Source organism: Vigna unguiculata, chromosome 5 (assembly GCF_037176805.1).
Source record: "Vigna unguiculata cultivar grain cowpea cultivar isolate G323 ecotype 2 chromosome 5, ASM3717680v1, whole genome shotgun sequence".
Lineage (NCBI taxonomy): Eukaryota > Viridiplantae > Streptophyta > Magnoliopsida > Fabales > Fabaceae > Vigna > Vigna unguiculata.
The window spans coordinates 50,479,240-50,491,810 of NC_140796.1; the positions used below are offsets into that span (position 1 = coordinate 50,479,240).

At 31.3% G+C, this 12,571-nt stretch overlaps 2 protein-coding genes across 2 annotated transcripts; one reads left to right on the forward strand and one right to left on the reverse strand.

Annotated features, from left to right (window-relative positions):
- Positions 1 to 2,941: 2,941 nt before the first annotated feature.
- LOC114185430 (Eukaryotic aspartyl protease family protein) lies at positions 2,942 to 6,894 on the forward strand. Its single transcript, XM_028073144.2, has 10 exons — positions 2,942 to 3,505; positions 3,740 to 3,869; positions 4,101 to 4,351; positions 4,477 to 4,704; positions 4,994 to 5,156; positions 5,326 to 5,399; positions 5,546 to 5,642; positions 5,844 to 5,910; positions 6,138 to 6,209; positions 6,440 to 6,894. Exons 1-10 carry the CDS (start codon positions 3,276 to 3,278, stop codon positions 6,610 to 6,612), a joined length of 1,485 nt encoding a protein of 494 aa, XP_027928945.1. The 5' UTR covers positions 2,942 to 3,275; the 3' UTR covers positions 6,613 to 6,894.
- A 2,765-nt stretch (positions 6,895 to 9,659) lies between these two features.
- Positions 9,660 to 12,126, reverse strand: LOC114183589 (uncharacterized). The gene is made up of 9 exons (XM_028070663.2): positions 11,674 to 12,126; positions 11,412 to 11,598; positions 11,198 to 11,331; positions 10,999 to 11,111; positions 10,675 to 10,921; positions 10,402 to 10,557; positions 10,205 to 10,284; positions 10,081 to 10,130; positions 9,660 to 9,983 (listed from the first exon to the last, which is right to left on the reverse strand). Exons 1-9 carry the CDS (start codon positions 12,064 to 12,066, stop codon positions 9,832 to 9,834), a joined length of 1,512 nt encoding a protein of 503 aa, XP_027926464.1. The 5' UTR covers positions 12,067 to 12,126; the 3' UTR covers positions 9,660 to 9,831.
- Positions 12,127 to 12,571: the final 445 nt, after the last annotated feature.

Genomic DNA, 12,571 nt, shown 5'->3' on the forward strand with positions numbered 1-12,571 from the left:
TACAAAATTGAAAGCAAAAAGAAGTTTTGGTTGTTGTGGATGTGGACTGCATTCACTTTCTTTGAAAATTCGATCATCTAAAGCTGAAATTTGAAATAATTGTGCATTGGGCTTAGCTAAAGCTTTGATTTGATGTGCTGCAATGCAATTTGCAAAGCAAAAGCTCAAAGCACTTCTGTTTCTTAGTATTTTAATTTTCTTCCCCATGCTTTTTAAGGAAAGCACGATTCATGTATGTACAAACGAAACAACATTTTTCTGTCGTGGACTGAACATTATGCATTTTTAATTAATGATGCGAGGAACAAAGAGCTCAATACGAGTGTCGGGGACGTGATTACACGTCCAAGACGTGATTATGTGATGAGAAATTTGGTATTTAATTTTCATCGTGTTTTAAATTTTGTTGAATAAGCAACCATCGCATTACCACGAATATTATTTTTTTAGGTAATCATCCGAAAAAATAGCGATGGAAAAATATTACATGTATAAAAAAAATCTGTAATCGAACCGAATACACGATAAATAAAAAAAAGCACGTTGACTCAAAACCAACAAATTTTAAAATGACTGTATTAATTGTGTTAATGTTTTGTAGTTTATAATATTTTTTGAGATGCAACTTTAGTAATGTTTTCATTTTTATCTTTGACTGTATTAATTGTTTTCTTCTTATCCTTAATTTTTTTTTTTTGTGAAATATGGATGATAAACTTATTGTATTTTCTTCCTATCCTTGATTGTTGTGAAGTTATGGATCATAAATTTGTTTGATCTATTTTTATCCTTTTTAAACATGTTTATATCATACTTTTTGTACGAGCTAAAAATTTAAGTGCTTTTTGAAAATTATTTTTCGCATATATTGTTTTGAAATTAAACATTTGATTGTATTGCGATGTTGATTAGAAGACGATGAAGGGAAAATAAAATAAATAAATCTACTACTTCACAAAATGTAAGTAACTTTTCTTATATAAGAAATTATTATTTAATTTTTACTAACAGTGTTTTTGATGAATCATATGTTGATATGTCAAGTGTAACAAAATGCTTTGAATAATTGCAATGCAATTGATATTTTTCAAATCTTAGATAAAATTAATTCAATAGTAATTTTGTGTTTTAATGTTAAAATTTGAGTTATGTTTTATGTTTTGGAATGTAATTGATTATATAATTATGTAAATATAAAGTAATATTTATATTAAAATTAGATGATTATTATACTATTAAATGAGTCTGTAGGTGATATGAGAAATATTTTGATAGAAACAAAAATAATTTATTTATGTATGTATATTGTTCTATTACTTTTAGTTGCAAAATTTTAGGGCGCTACAATTATTATGAATAATCAGGGATCAAACAATATTTTCATTTTATTTCTTTCATTCCAAAAGTGTAATAATTTTATTTAAAAAAACAATTGACATTCTCAATTTTTATTTAACCAAACTATTCTCTTTTACTAGACTTAACTTTGTCTGCAATAAATAAAAATTAGATATAATCAGACTGCATAAAAATGCTTTTTTTTAGTGTTATTCTTATCTAGTTGTGTTTTAATATTACTTATATGTTTAATTTTATACTAATAATTGTTATTCTATATAGAGTGATTTATCGTTAGTGATCTTCTAGATTCCATGGTGATATTAAAGAATTAAGTTAATATGGCAGTTTAACATTCATAGCATGTTCATAAAATTAAATATAAGTTTTAAGTATTATTATGCTGCAACTTGTATCGTTGCCTTTCCGATTCGGAAATATGACAAGAGTATGTTTGTGTTTGACGATTGAGTCTAAAATCGCGTATAAAACGCGAAATTATTGAAACAAAATAACTTTCTTAGAGGAAGAAACCGAATAATTGTTGCTTCTAAGTCAACACGTAAGTTTAATCGATTTTGTAAAATAGTTGAAAATGTAATTATTTTGTTTTATATTAAAACTTTGAAAACAAATGTGTTTCTGATTCATGTTGCTTAAACCAAATTTGATTTTGGTTCTATTGTTTTAAATTAAAGAATTTAATCTTTTATTTCCATATACACATTTATAAATCTAATTTCTCTTTTAAACTGATGGAAGTTAAAATCCGTGAATAAATATCAAGTGATAAAAGAGATCGAATTCAAAATTTTAGAAAGCTAAAAGGCAATCATTACGATTTTTTTTCTTTATAATATAAGTAAATTATGTTTTTAAGTCATTATAAAATAATTATTTCTATTTTGGTTAGTTTTAAACTTTTGAAAGTATCTTTTTTATCCGACACATTCATTTTAAGATAGCTGATAATAACATTTATTTAGATTTTGAAAATATTAATCAGTGTCACATATATTAATTAGTGTCATATAATTTTAGAAAGAGTTAAATATATTTTCTGTTTTTAAATTGTTATGAAAAATTGTATTTAATATTAGTCCTGCTATTAAAAAGAGTTAAACATATATTCTTTTTCTTACATTTAATGAGATGTGGATATTAAATTTTAGTTTATTGTCAGATTTTGTTTTTCAATGATCCGAGTGTTATTTGTTGAAAATCATTGACTTTTTTAAGAAACTAAATATTTTATAATTTAATTAAAGATAAAACGCAATTTTTTCTTACAATATATATTTAACTTTATTAAAAAAAATATTTAATTTAAAGGTATAACATAAACATATAGTAATAGGAAATCTTTGGTTTTACCGGAAAAAGACCGTATCTAAGTGAAAACGTGTTTTTTTGTAATTTAGTTAAAACTCAGTGTCCAGATAGCAGTGAAACGAGTTTTAGTGTATCTGTTTTGACCAGAAAAGAAACTTCGGAAACTAAAAAAATGCCTAAAATGAAAATAAAAACGCGTGCGAAGGACGCACATGATTATGTAATATGTACATGAAGTGTTAGTTTATAAAACGAAGGAAGATGATGTTCCGTTGAATTAAACGAACAAAACATTAATAAAAGAAACTGATAGACACAGAATCATAACTTTACGTAATCCATAGTTGAAAACTCTAAATTCTCTGTTCTGTTATGTTCTCTGTTCCAAAACCAAACTTCATTACAAAGAACGTTCTCTCTTCAATTACAATGAACAAAAGCAAAAACATCCTCGTCTTCCTCAACCTTCCAATCCACACACTCTTCTCTCTTTAGTGTCTTAATTCCAATTCTCTTTTTTCTTCTTTCCGACACATATTACACATACGGGCATATATACGTACATACGTAAGCTACATACAGTAAAAAATTTAATTACGATACGAATGGCGGCCGCGGCTTTTGCAATATCCGTCGCGTTGTTGGCTGCGGCGGCGGCGGTTGGTGGCGGATCGCCGGTGAGTCTGCCGCTGGAAAGAGCGTTTCCGACGAATCACGGAGTGGAGTTGAGTGAGCTGAGAGCTCGCGATGCGCTGAGGCATCGCAGAATGTTGCAGTCTTCAAACGGCGTCGTTGATTTCCCCGTCCAAGGCACCTACGATCCCTTCCAAGTCGGGTAAACTTTGTCGGTTCTTCTGTTTTTACTTTTCACCTTTTTTTCTTCTTCTTTGGTTTCGTGTAGCTGAATCAATTTCCGAGGCTTTTGGATTTGTGTTGGATTCTGAACGAGTACTTTTCTGTTCACATCGAATTGATGTGTTGTTGTTACTTTTGATTAATCTGTGACCTTCCTTTGAATTGCGTAGTAACTGTTTGAGTTTTGAAATTTGGAATTAATGGCTTATTGCAGGCTTTACTTTACAAAGGTACAGTTGGGTACTCCTCCAGTGGAATTTTATGTGCAGATTGACACTGGCAGTGATGTTCTCTGGGTCAGTTGTAGCTCCTGCAGTGGTTGTCCTCAGACAAGTGGGCTTCAGGTAAATGCAGTTTTTTTCCGTTTATCAAGATTCGGTTTCAATAAACTTCTTATAAAACACTTGCAGAAGAAGAAAAATAGGATTTTTAAACGAATTAATTCTCTCTTAGGTTTTAAATTAGCTTATCTATAAACCTATTTCGTGTCATCAGTTATGTTTGTAGAATAATAAGGTCAACAATATACAGCACCTAGAAGTTTTGAATATCGTGGTTGTTGGATTTTGTTACAGATTCAGCTAAATTTTTTTGACCCTGGGAGATCATCAACATCTTCATTGATAGCTTGTTCTGACCAAAGGTGCAACAGTGGCATACAGTCATCAGATGCCAGCTGTTCCAGCCAGAACAACCAGTGCTCATACACTTTCCAGTATGGTGATGGAAGTGGAACATCAGGCTATTATGTGTCAGATATGATGCATCTGAACACTATTTTTGAGGGTTCTGTGACCACTAATTCTACAGCTCCTGTAGTTTTTGGGTGAGTTTTCATTAGTCTGAAATGGAATTTGTATTTTCTGCTGATTTTATCAATGTTCATACTATTCCTCTTTTTTTGTGCTGGTTGGTTTAATCTTGGGAAGTGTTGATTTGTGAATGGAACAGTTGTAGCAACCAGCAGAGTGGGGACTTGACAAAGTCTGATAGAGCAGTTGATGGAATATTTGGATTTGGGCAACAGGAAATGTCTGTGATCTCTCAGCTATCCTCACAGGGGATAGCTCCAAGAGTATTCTCTCATTGTCTGAAAGGAGATAGCAGTGGAGGGGGCATATTGGTTCTTGGTGAGATTGTGGAGCCAAACATTGTTTACACCTCACTTGTTCCAGCACAGTAAGTTCCTTTCATCAGGAAAAAAAAAGTGTTTAGTGTTTGGTAAATAATATTTGCAAGGTGGGGGTAATCAAATTCTCTGGTAAATGTCTGCATAAAAATTTGTGCTTTAGTACTTGGGAGGCTGATAAAGTGTCTGCATAAAAGTTTCAGCACTACTGATTGACTAGGCTTCTGATTATCCATCTCAGGAAGATTTAAAATATAGTTTCTATGTTATGAGATGAATTGAAAGAATGTCCCTCTGTAGAAGTGTTTAGACTAACTCCTTCTTTTGCAAATATTTCAGGCCTCATTACAATTTAAATCTACAGAGCATCTCTGTCAATGGCCAAACCTTGCAAATTGATTCCTCAGTTTTTGCAACATCAAACAACAGAGGTACCATTGTTGATTCTGGAACAACTTTGGCGTATCTTGCTGAAGAGGCTTATGACCCCTTTGTCAATGCGGTGAGTTTCAGTTAGGTAATTTCATGCAATTCAGTTTATCGAAAAACGTATATTGCTTTTGATGTTTATTGTCATGCAATAATTAGCAATCACTGCTTGCTTCATGCTAGGTTGGAGGTTTATCAAATATTGATGGCAAAAATGCTTCTTCTTTTTTTCATATATGCAGATCACAGCTACAATTCCACAATCTGTACGCACTGTTGTTTCCAGAGGAAATCAATGTTACTTACTCACCACTAGGTCAGACTCAGTATTTCAAGCCTCTCCTTTTTGGACTTCTTTTTTATTTTGTTTTTCCCTTCTCATTTTCTTGGTAATTGGGTTCTAAAAAGTGTATCATCTTGATAGTCTCTTTCTCTAAATTCATTTTTATGTACTGTGTTTAGTGTCACTGACGTTTTCCCTCAAGTAAGTCTGAACTTTGCCGGTGGGGCATCTATGCTTTTGAGACCACAGGACTATCTGATACAGCAGAATTCTATTGTAAGTCTTCAAACTTCAATTGCTGTTTCTTAGATTTTTAGAACATCTTGAGAACAACATTTTCAAAGATATTGATTTGAAGTCAGAGTGAGTTGCAATTTTTGTTTCTATGTATACCTCGTGCATATTATGTCAATTTCCTTGGAAACTTCTCTAGTTCTTGTGCAGAACTAAAATATGGTGAACCTATGCATGTTACAGGGTGGTGCAGCAGTGTGGTGTATTGGTTTTCAAAAACTCCAGGGTCAAGGGGTAACAATTCTAGGAGGTATATATAACACATTAATACCATTTTTTGCATTTCATTGAGCTGAACTCAAAAGTTTGAAGCTTGAAAGAAAATTGTTATGTTGATTAGTTTTTTTTACCACTTACAAGCAAAGTGTCATATTATAATCCCCTTCTCTTTTCACCTTCTTCCTTCACCATGTTCCTCAAATCCTCACTCTATATTTTCTTGAAGAATACGACTAACATCATTTTCTGCGGTGGCAGATCTCGTATTAAAAGACAAAATTGTTGTTTATGATCTGGCTGGTCAACGCATTGGATGGGCTAACTTTGACTGTAAGTTTCAGCCACACTACCAGAAAAAAGCATATAGTAGATGGCATAATTTACTTTTATCATCGAGGTTGTTGTTCTTGAGTTCTTGCTTTTCCACCCAACCAATATTCTTCGTTGTGTTGTTCTGAGTGTGGGACCAGCATAAAAACAAGAGCCAACTTTGTTTTAATTTGTCTTTAAGACCAGCTTCTCTTCTTCTGATGCTGTTCTTTTCGAATTCAACAACGTAGGTTCTTTGTCAGTGAATGTATCTGCAACAACTGGCACTGGCAGAAGTGAATTTGTGAATGCCGGAGAGATAGGTGGAAGCATTTCTTTACGCGATGGACTTAAGTTGAGAAAGAGAGGGATCTTGGCTTTCCTTGTGCATGTAACACTAATTTACTGCATTGGATTCTTATAGCATTTACATATTCTTATACATTGTAAGAGATATTCTTTTTTTCATATGCATATTCTTTTGCCGGTATATATTTGTCACAATCGGCAAGACCACATTAAGTTTAACGTTGTTTGTGTCTCCTCTCTGCACAATAGGCTTGTTCAGTTTATCCTCAGATGACTCTGTTATCATGTAGAATCAGTTACTCTTCACTTTTGTCAGTGTTGTAAATTACTTCACAGGATTACTGTTTTTAATGCATACACATGGTATAAAATATAGCTTTTTCTTCCTCTGGTTTAATTCAGTTCTTGGTTTCTGCTTATAATCAATGTTGTTGATGAAAGCTGATATTTTAACTACATTAAAGAAGGCCAAAATAGCAAAAAATTGTGAGTAATAAAAATTAAAAAAAAAAACTTTTTAATCAAGGATAATTAACAGACCCAACCTCGAATCGGAAATGTCCAGTTAGTCTTCTAGAACAGAATAAATTAGACTTTTTTTTTTTCTTAAGTTCAAATTAGTGAATTAGAAATAAAATTTTCGCAAAGCTATATAATAGTTTCTACAAATTAATATATGTTGCTAATTTTTAATTACATTTTTTTTCTTGTGTTTTACAGGGAATTTTGTTGGAACTTATCTATGTATGAATTGAACAAGTCTAAACCCTAACTAAACAACAGAACCGTTTTAACAAAACTGGGCCTAAGCGTATTTTAAAAGGCACCTTCTTCTCGCACCTCCATAAAGTTTCCACTGCACTCCCATAAGAAAATTTTGTTCTGTTTTGTTTTTGCCCTTTCTGGAATCCAAAAATGGAAGATGTCCTCTGAATTATACAATTTAAAAGCTAAAACTGATTTCCAGATTACATAATCTGAAAGACAAAAATAATTTCTGAATCATGTAATTTGAAAAAAAAAAAGTTACAAGAAAAAATAGTTTCCGTATTATATAATAATCCAAAAGCTAAAAATAATTTTTGGATTATGTAATTCTTAATCAAATGTATACTTTGAAAGATTTATTTTAAGAAAAAAATGGAGTCTGGTTCTTAGAGTCTGTAAGTCATTTTCAACCTCTAGATTGCATAATTTTAAAATCATTTTTAATTTCTAAAAATGACTTACTAAGAGAGAGAGAAGTTTGTTCCGAAACAAATATCATGTATTCTGAAAACTTTGTTCCGAAAAAGTTATTCTGAAAAACTCATTTTAGAAAGTATATTATATGTGCTCTAAAAAAAGTCGTTCTGAAAAATTGGTTTTGGAAATCTTATTTCATAAATTTTATTCTATAAATTATGTTCTAAAACTTTTGAAAAATTTATTTCAGAATATTTCAATTCAGATATCACTTCAGCATAAGGTATATTTGTCATTTAAAAAAGGATGGGGTGCAAATTAAAAATTATGGGATGCAAGAAGAAAAATCCAATTCTGAGGGCGAGTTTTTCTTCTTCATGGGTCTATTCGGATGTTACGGGTTTCATCCTAATTCGCCAATTGCACCAATTTGTAATCAATTCCGTTATTTGTAGTTTCTCTGAATTAAAAGTGAAAAAACAAAGGAGATAAAAAAAATAACATTTGACTAAAAAGGATGTTATTTTAGAGATAGTGATCAAAAGTAAAAAAGAAATTGGAAAAAATATAAGAAAAAATTGTATTTTGAAAATTACTAGATTTATTTCTTATATTAAGAAATAATTTGACGGGAAGTTTATTTATTTAATTTAAATCAAAATTCATAAATTTATTACGAGGTACATATTATTTTTGCATGACTTTCTAGTATGAAATCGAATATTTGATCAAGTTTAAAAATGTGTTAATAACCCCGTTCAAATAATTTGTTAATAATAACAATAATAATAATCTTATACATAAATGATTAAATAATTAGTTTCATTAAATGTCGTAAAATATTTTGAATGAAGATTTAGCAAACCTTATTTTCGGTAGTAATCTCTATTGTCCTCTACAACATTCTCATCTATTTTCTTCCATTTCCCTTTCTATCTATAAAAGTTCTTAAAATCCTAATTCATTCCATTACACTCCCATAGAAATTTATCATACAGATAAAAGAAAAATATTTCGTCAAGAAAAAGTGGAATTTAAGCTTAAATTATATTGAATTTCAAGTTTTGATTATAATAGATTTTAATAACAGATAATAAAATTTAAATCTAATTCAACTTTATAAAATTAATTTAAAAAAACGAAATTTGTTCTTATTTTCATGATATAAATTGGTTTTGCTTTTAACCATGGAATTTTCTCTCATGATTTTGTATTTTTTTTAATAAATTTAAACCAAATGAATATTCAATAATTCGGATAACCTCTTAAACCATTTACTTTTAATAAAGTAAAGAATTTTTTGAAGACCCAAAGACTTTGATGAGGCAAGATGTTACTTTTATAGTTTTTTTTATATATTTTTTGTAATGTTATATTATTTATATATTTAATTTTTTTTTTAAGTATTTCCGGCCCAAGCCAAGATATTTTGATAAATTTTAATAATAAGTCTAGTCCAACTTAAACGCGTCGTAAATAACAGATGTTGTGTCTTTCCTTATTCAAGAAAATATAAAAACAAAATTACACAATAAATATCTTATTTTTGCAAGAAAATATCGCCACTTTATTCCCCTTAAAGGATAAAAAATAAATTGTACCTGCATTTGTAATTTTTACATTAACAAATTCTCGAATAAATTTCTACAAATATTCTGTCAGTGTTATGATGCTGTGTAACATATTCGATTCAATTCGATTGCATACTGATGTTTTAGCAACAAAAGGGCTTACAGTGTCAGTGATTAACTTCTTCATTTTCAATAAAATATTTGAAAAATTATTCCAATTTTATCTTATAATTAATAAATATATTCTATATAATTAATGTTTCTTAAAGACAGAGAGATAAAAATGGCGTTGAGAAGAGGTGGCATAGCGATTGGTGCGTGCTTGCTGAGAGGAAGCATGATTGCGTTATGTTCCCCTAAACGCTTTTTCAGGTGCATTCCGCGTAAGAAAACCAAGTTCAAATCCTTATACATTATAATAATCTTTTATTTATTTATTTATTTATTTATTAATACTTCAATACAACATGCACTCCATCCATCACTAACTTACTTGGTGGGTTCAACTTTAGCACCACAATTTTGGTTACTCTGTTTTTTAATGGAACATCATTAAAAATATAATGTTGGTGGAGCAATTAACCTTTTTTGGTTTGTTTAGTGAGTGCTATTAGATCAGCCTCGTACTCTGCAATCCAACCTTTTATTATTTTCACTTCCTCGTTTCTCTGCTTCACCAACCATTCTGGATCCTTTTCCGATCTTGATTGTATGTCAAGGCAATGACACCCTGAAATTGTTGTCGTAACAAAGTTGTAAAATTCATAATGAAATCTTCGTTAACTTAGAATGTGTGTATTATATGATTTAAAGAAGATATAAAGTACCATTTGCAGTGGTAACAGCAACGACACTGTTTGAAATATTCTCCAACACCCTGCGATTTTCGTGGAGAACATAAAAAGAATGCAAAAATAATGTTTTTTCTGAAGAAAATATTTACTACTGTACCCGCCAGAGCTGTAAGGATCACGCAGTCCATTGGAGAATATGATGTTGCTGGCAAACCTGTGGAGAATCAGTTTCAAATCCTGCATTTTGTATAAAAAACACCAAAAAGTATTCATATTTTATATATAATCATTTTCTATTGAAATGTGGAAGATTAGTTTATGAAAATGATGATATATGCATGGAAGAAAACTTACATAACCCCCATAATATGTGGTGACCCAATGAGGCTGAGGAAGAACACCATATAATCTACTACACTCATGAACAAATTTCTTCATGTTGAAAGGTGCTGGTGGGAACATTGAATCGTTTCTTTCATGACCTATTGGCATAACCATCTCGCTGCATGTCTGTTTATGAAGTTAATTAAAGATTTATCATGATTCTGGCTTTTAATATATTGTGTATCTTCTGGTTTAATAAAGGAACAAAATGGAACTGTCATTGAAAAAATGAACTTGAATTACCTGCCATCTCCAACCTAGGTTAGTTTCAGTTGGACGAGTAAATTCATTCATGTCATAACATGAACGAGGTCGCATGTAAGAAACGACACCTTCAAATATTTGTCCAAGGATGTCGGTTTTCTTAGCAGCTGCATCAATGGCACTGCACATAACCTTAACGCTGTTTTCAGAAGGGAAATCGTACTGAGCCGCGTCAGTGTATAACGAGTCCAAGTAGTCCTTCAGTTCAAAACTTTTGTTCAATTTCCTGAAACAGAAAAAACAAAAAACTATATTAATTGTTTAATCAACTATATAGTTAATTTGTGTAGAAACTAAGCTTACTTGCAAGTTTTAAATCTCTTGCTCAGAATTGAAAGACCATTAGGCTTCTTAGCAACTCTGTCAATTTCAGACCATGATTTACGTATAGTTTGGTAGCAGGTCTCACTAGTTTCCTGAACCATGCAAATTACGAATTGCAAATTACGAATAACAAAAAAAAGAAGAAAAAAGTTGCATATACAGATTAAAAGAACATTACTTTGAAATCCTTTGTGACAATATAGTAGTATCCGGCTTGTGGGGCAATGCCATTGAAGTAAAGAATAGGTGCTGACGAAGCAAGAGCACCCAGAGCAATGTGGGGATACTTTAGGCGAAACCATGATGCTAGCACTGCGTAATATATTTATAACAAGGGAAAGTTAAATCAAACACTCCAATTTGAAAAAATAAAAATAAAAATTCTGTCTTACTTCCGCCATAAGAGCCTCCAATAACAATAATGGGAGAATTCTGAGCAGATAAAGTTTTCTTGACGTGTAGAAGCACCGCAGCATAATCTGCTATTGCTTGGGCTGAGTTAAAGTATCCGCGAGTGGTTGCATTTCTCATGGCTTCTTTACTCGACCCAAATGGTATTGATTTCCCATAGTACCTATGCTGTTTACGAACAATAACAAACATTAGACTATGTTTGATAAGTAATGTTGTTAACATTAACAAGGTTGTTGTTACCTCAATGTAAACAATAAGAGCTCTGAAGTGAGGAGCGTTGTCTGTGGGAAAGCCAACATAGAATAGATCATCATCGAGTGGTGCTTCTGCACCAAAGAATGCAAAAATGGGTGCATTTGATTTTGGTCCAGCCCAGTGCTTGAAATCGATGACATATCTTTGGTGGAAAGTGTGGTAGCTGTCTGGTCTGTAGTTGAAGTGATCGAGCCTTTGGGTATAGTAAAATGTTTTCAGATCATTTGTTAAGTTTGATGAAGAAGAACTGATCTGGGGTTCGCGTTCCTTGCTTCTCCGCCATATTCCTAACCTTGGAATTTTCAAACCATACACATTAACTGACATACTTAGCAACAACAATAAAACCCATTGAAATGACTGCAAAATGCTTCCCATGGCTAAATCAGCTTCAGACTATATCCTCGCTTCACTACAATGATTTCCGGTTGTAATGTAAGCATATATATATATATATATATATATATATATATATATATATATATCCCTTCCTATATGATAGAAAAGGATTCCATGATCCTGAACCGATCTTACCTGAGATCGAAAATCCCAAGTTTGTTTATGAAGGACAGAACTAATTATATTAGTGTCTATAATGGATTTTTTTTGTATAATACTAATTGATAGGGTCTCATTGTTAAGTGCTACAAGATCTCGTACATTTGAACCCATCGTCGTGGATCCGAATCCATTAGTATGGGATATTTTCTTTTCCAAGTAAAATTCTCTAGTATATGACAGAGTGAAAGAGTGTTTTCGTTGTCGTGGAATAAGAAGCCTTCGTATCTTAATGCATGTATTGAATTTATTCGGAGCTATTAGAGCTGAATCTACTTTTTGGAGAATTTGAGTCGAAACAATAACAAGAATATTTCTAGTGAAA

What these genes read in the sequence shown, in the direction of transcription:
- LOC114185430 (XM_028073144.2), top strand. Translation starts at nt 3,276, where the DNA reads ATGGCGGCCGCGGCTTTTGCAATATCCGTCGCGTTGTTGGCTGCGGCG. An exon ending in ACCTCACTTGTTCCAGCACA is followed by an intron (nt 4,705 to 4,993) that starts GTAAGTTCCTTT and finishes CAAATATTTCAG; the next exon opens with GCCTCATTACAATTTAAATC. An exon ending in TGGATGGGCTAACTTTGACT is followed by an intron (nt 6,210 to 6,439) that starts GTAAGTTTCAGC and finishes TCAACAACGTAG; the next exon opens with GTTCTTTGTCAGTGAATGTA.
- LOC114183589 (XM_028070663.2), bottom strand. Translation starts at nt 12,066, where the DNA reads ATGGGAAGCATTTTGCAGTCATTTCAATGGGTTTTATTGTTGTTGCTA. An exon ending in AAGAGATTTAAAACTTGCAA is followed by an intron (nt 10,922 to 10,998) that starts GTAAGCTTAGTT and finishes TTTCTGTTTCAG; the next exon opens with GAAATTGAACAAAAGTTTTG. An exon ending in TGCTGTTACCACTGCAAATG is followed by an intron (nt 9,984 to 10,080) that starts GTACTTTATATC and finishes CAACAATTTCAG; the next exon opens with GGTGTCATTGCCTTGACATA.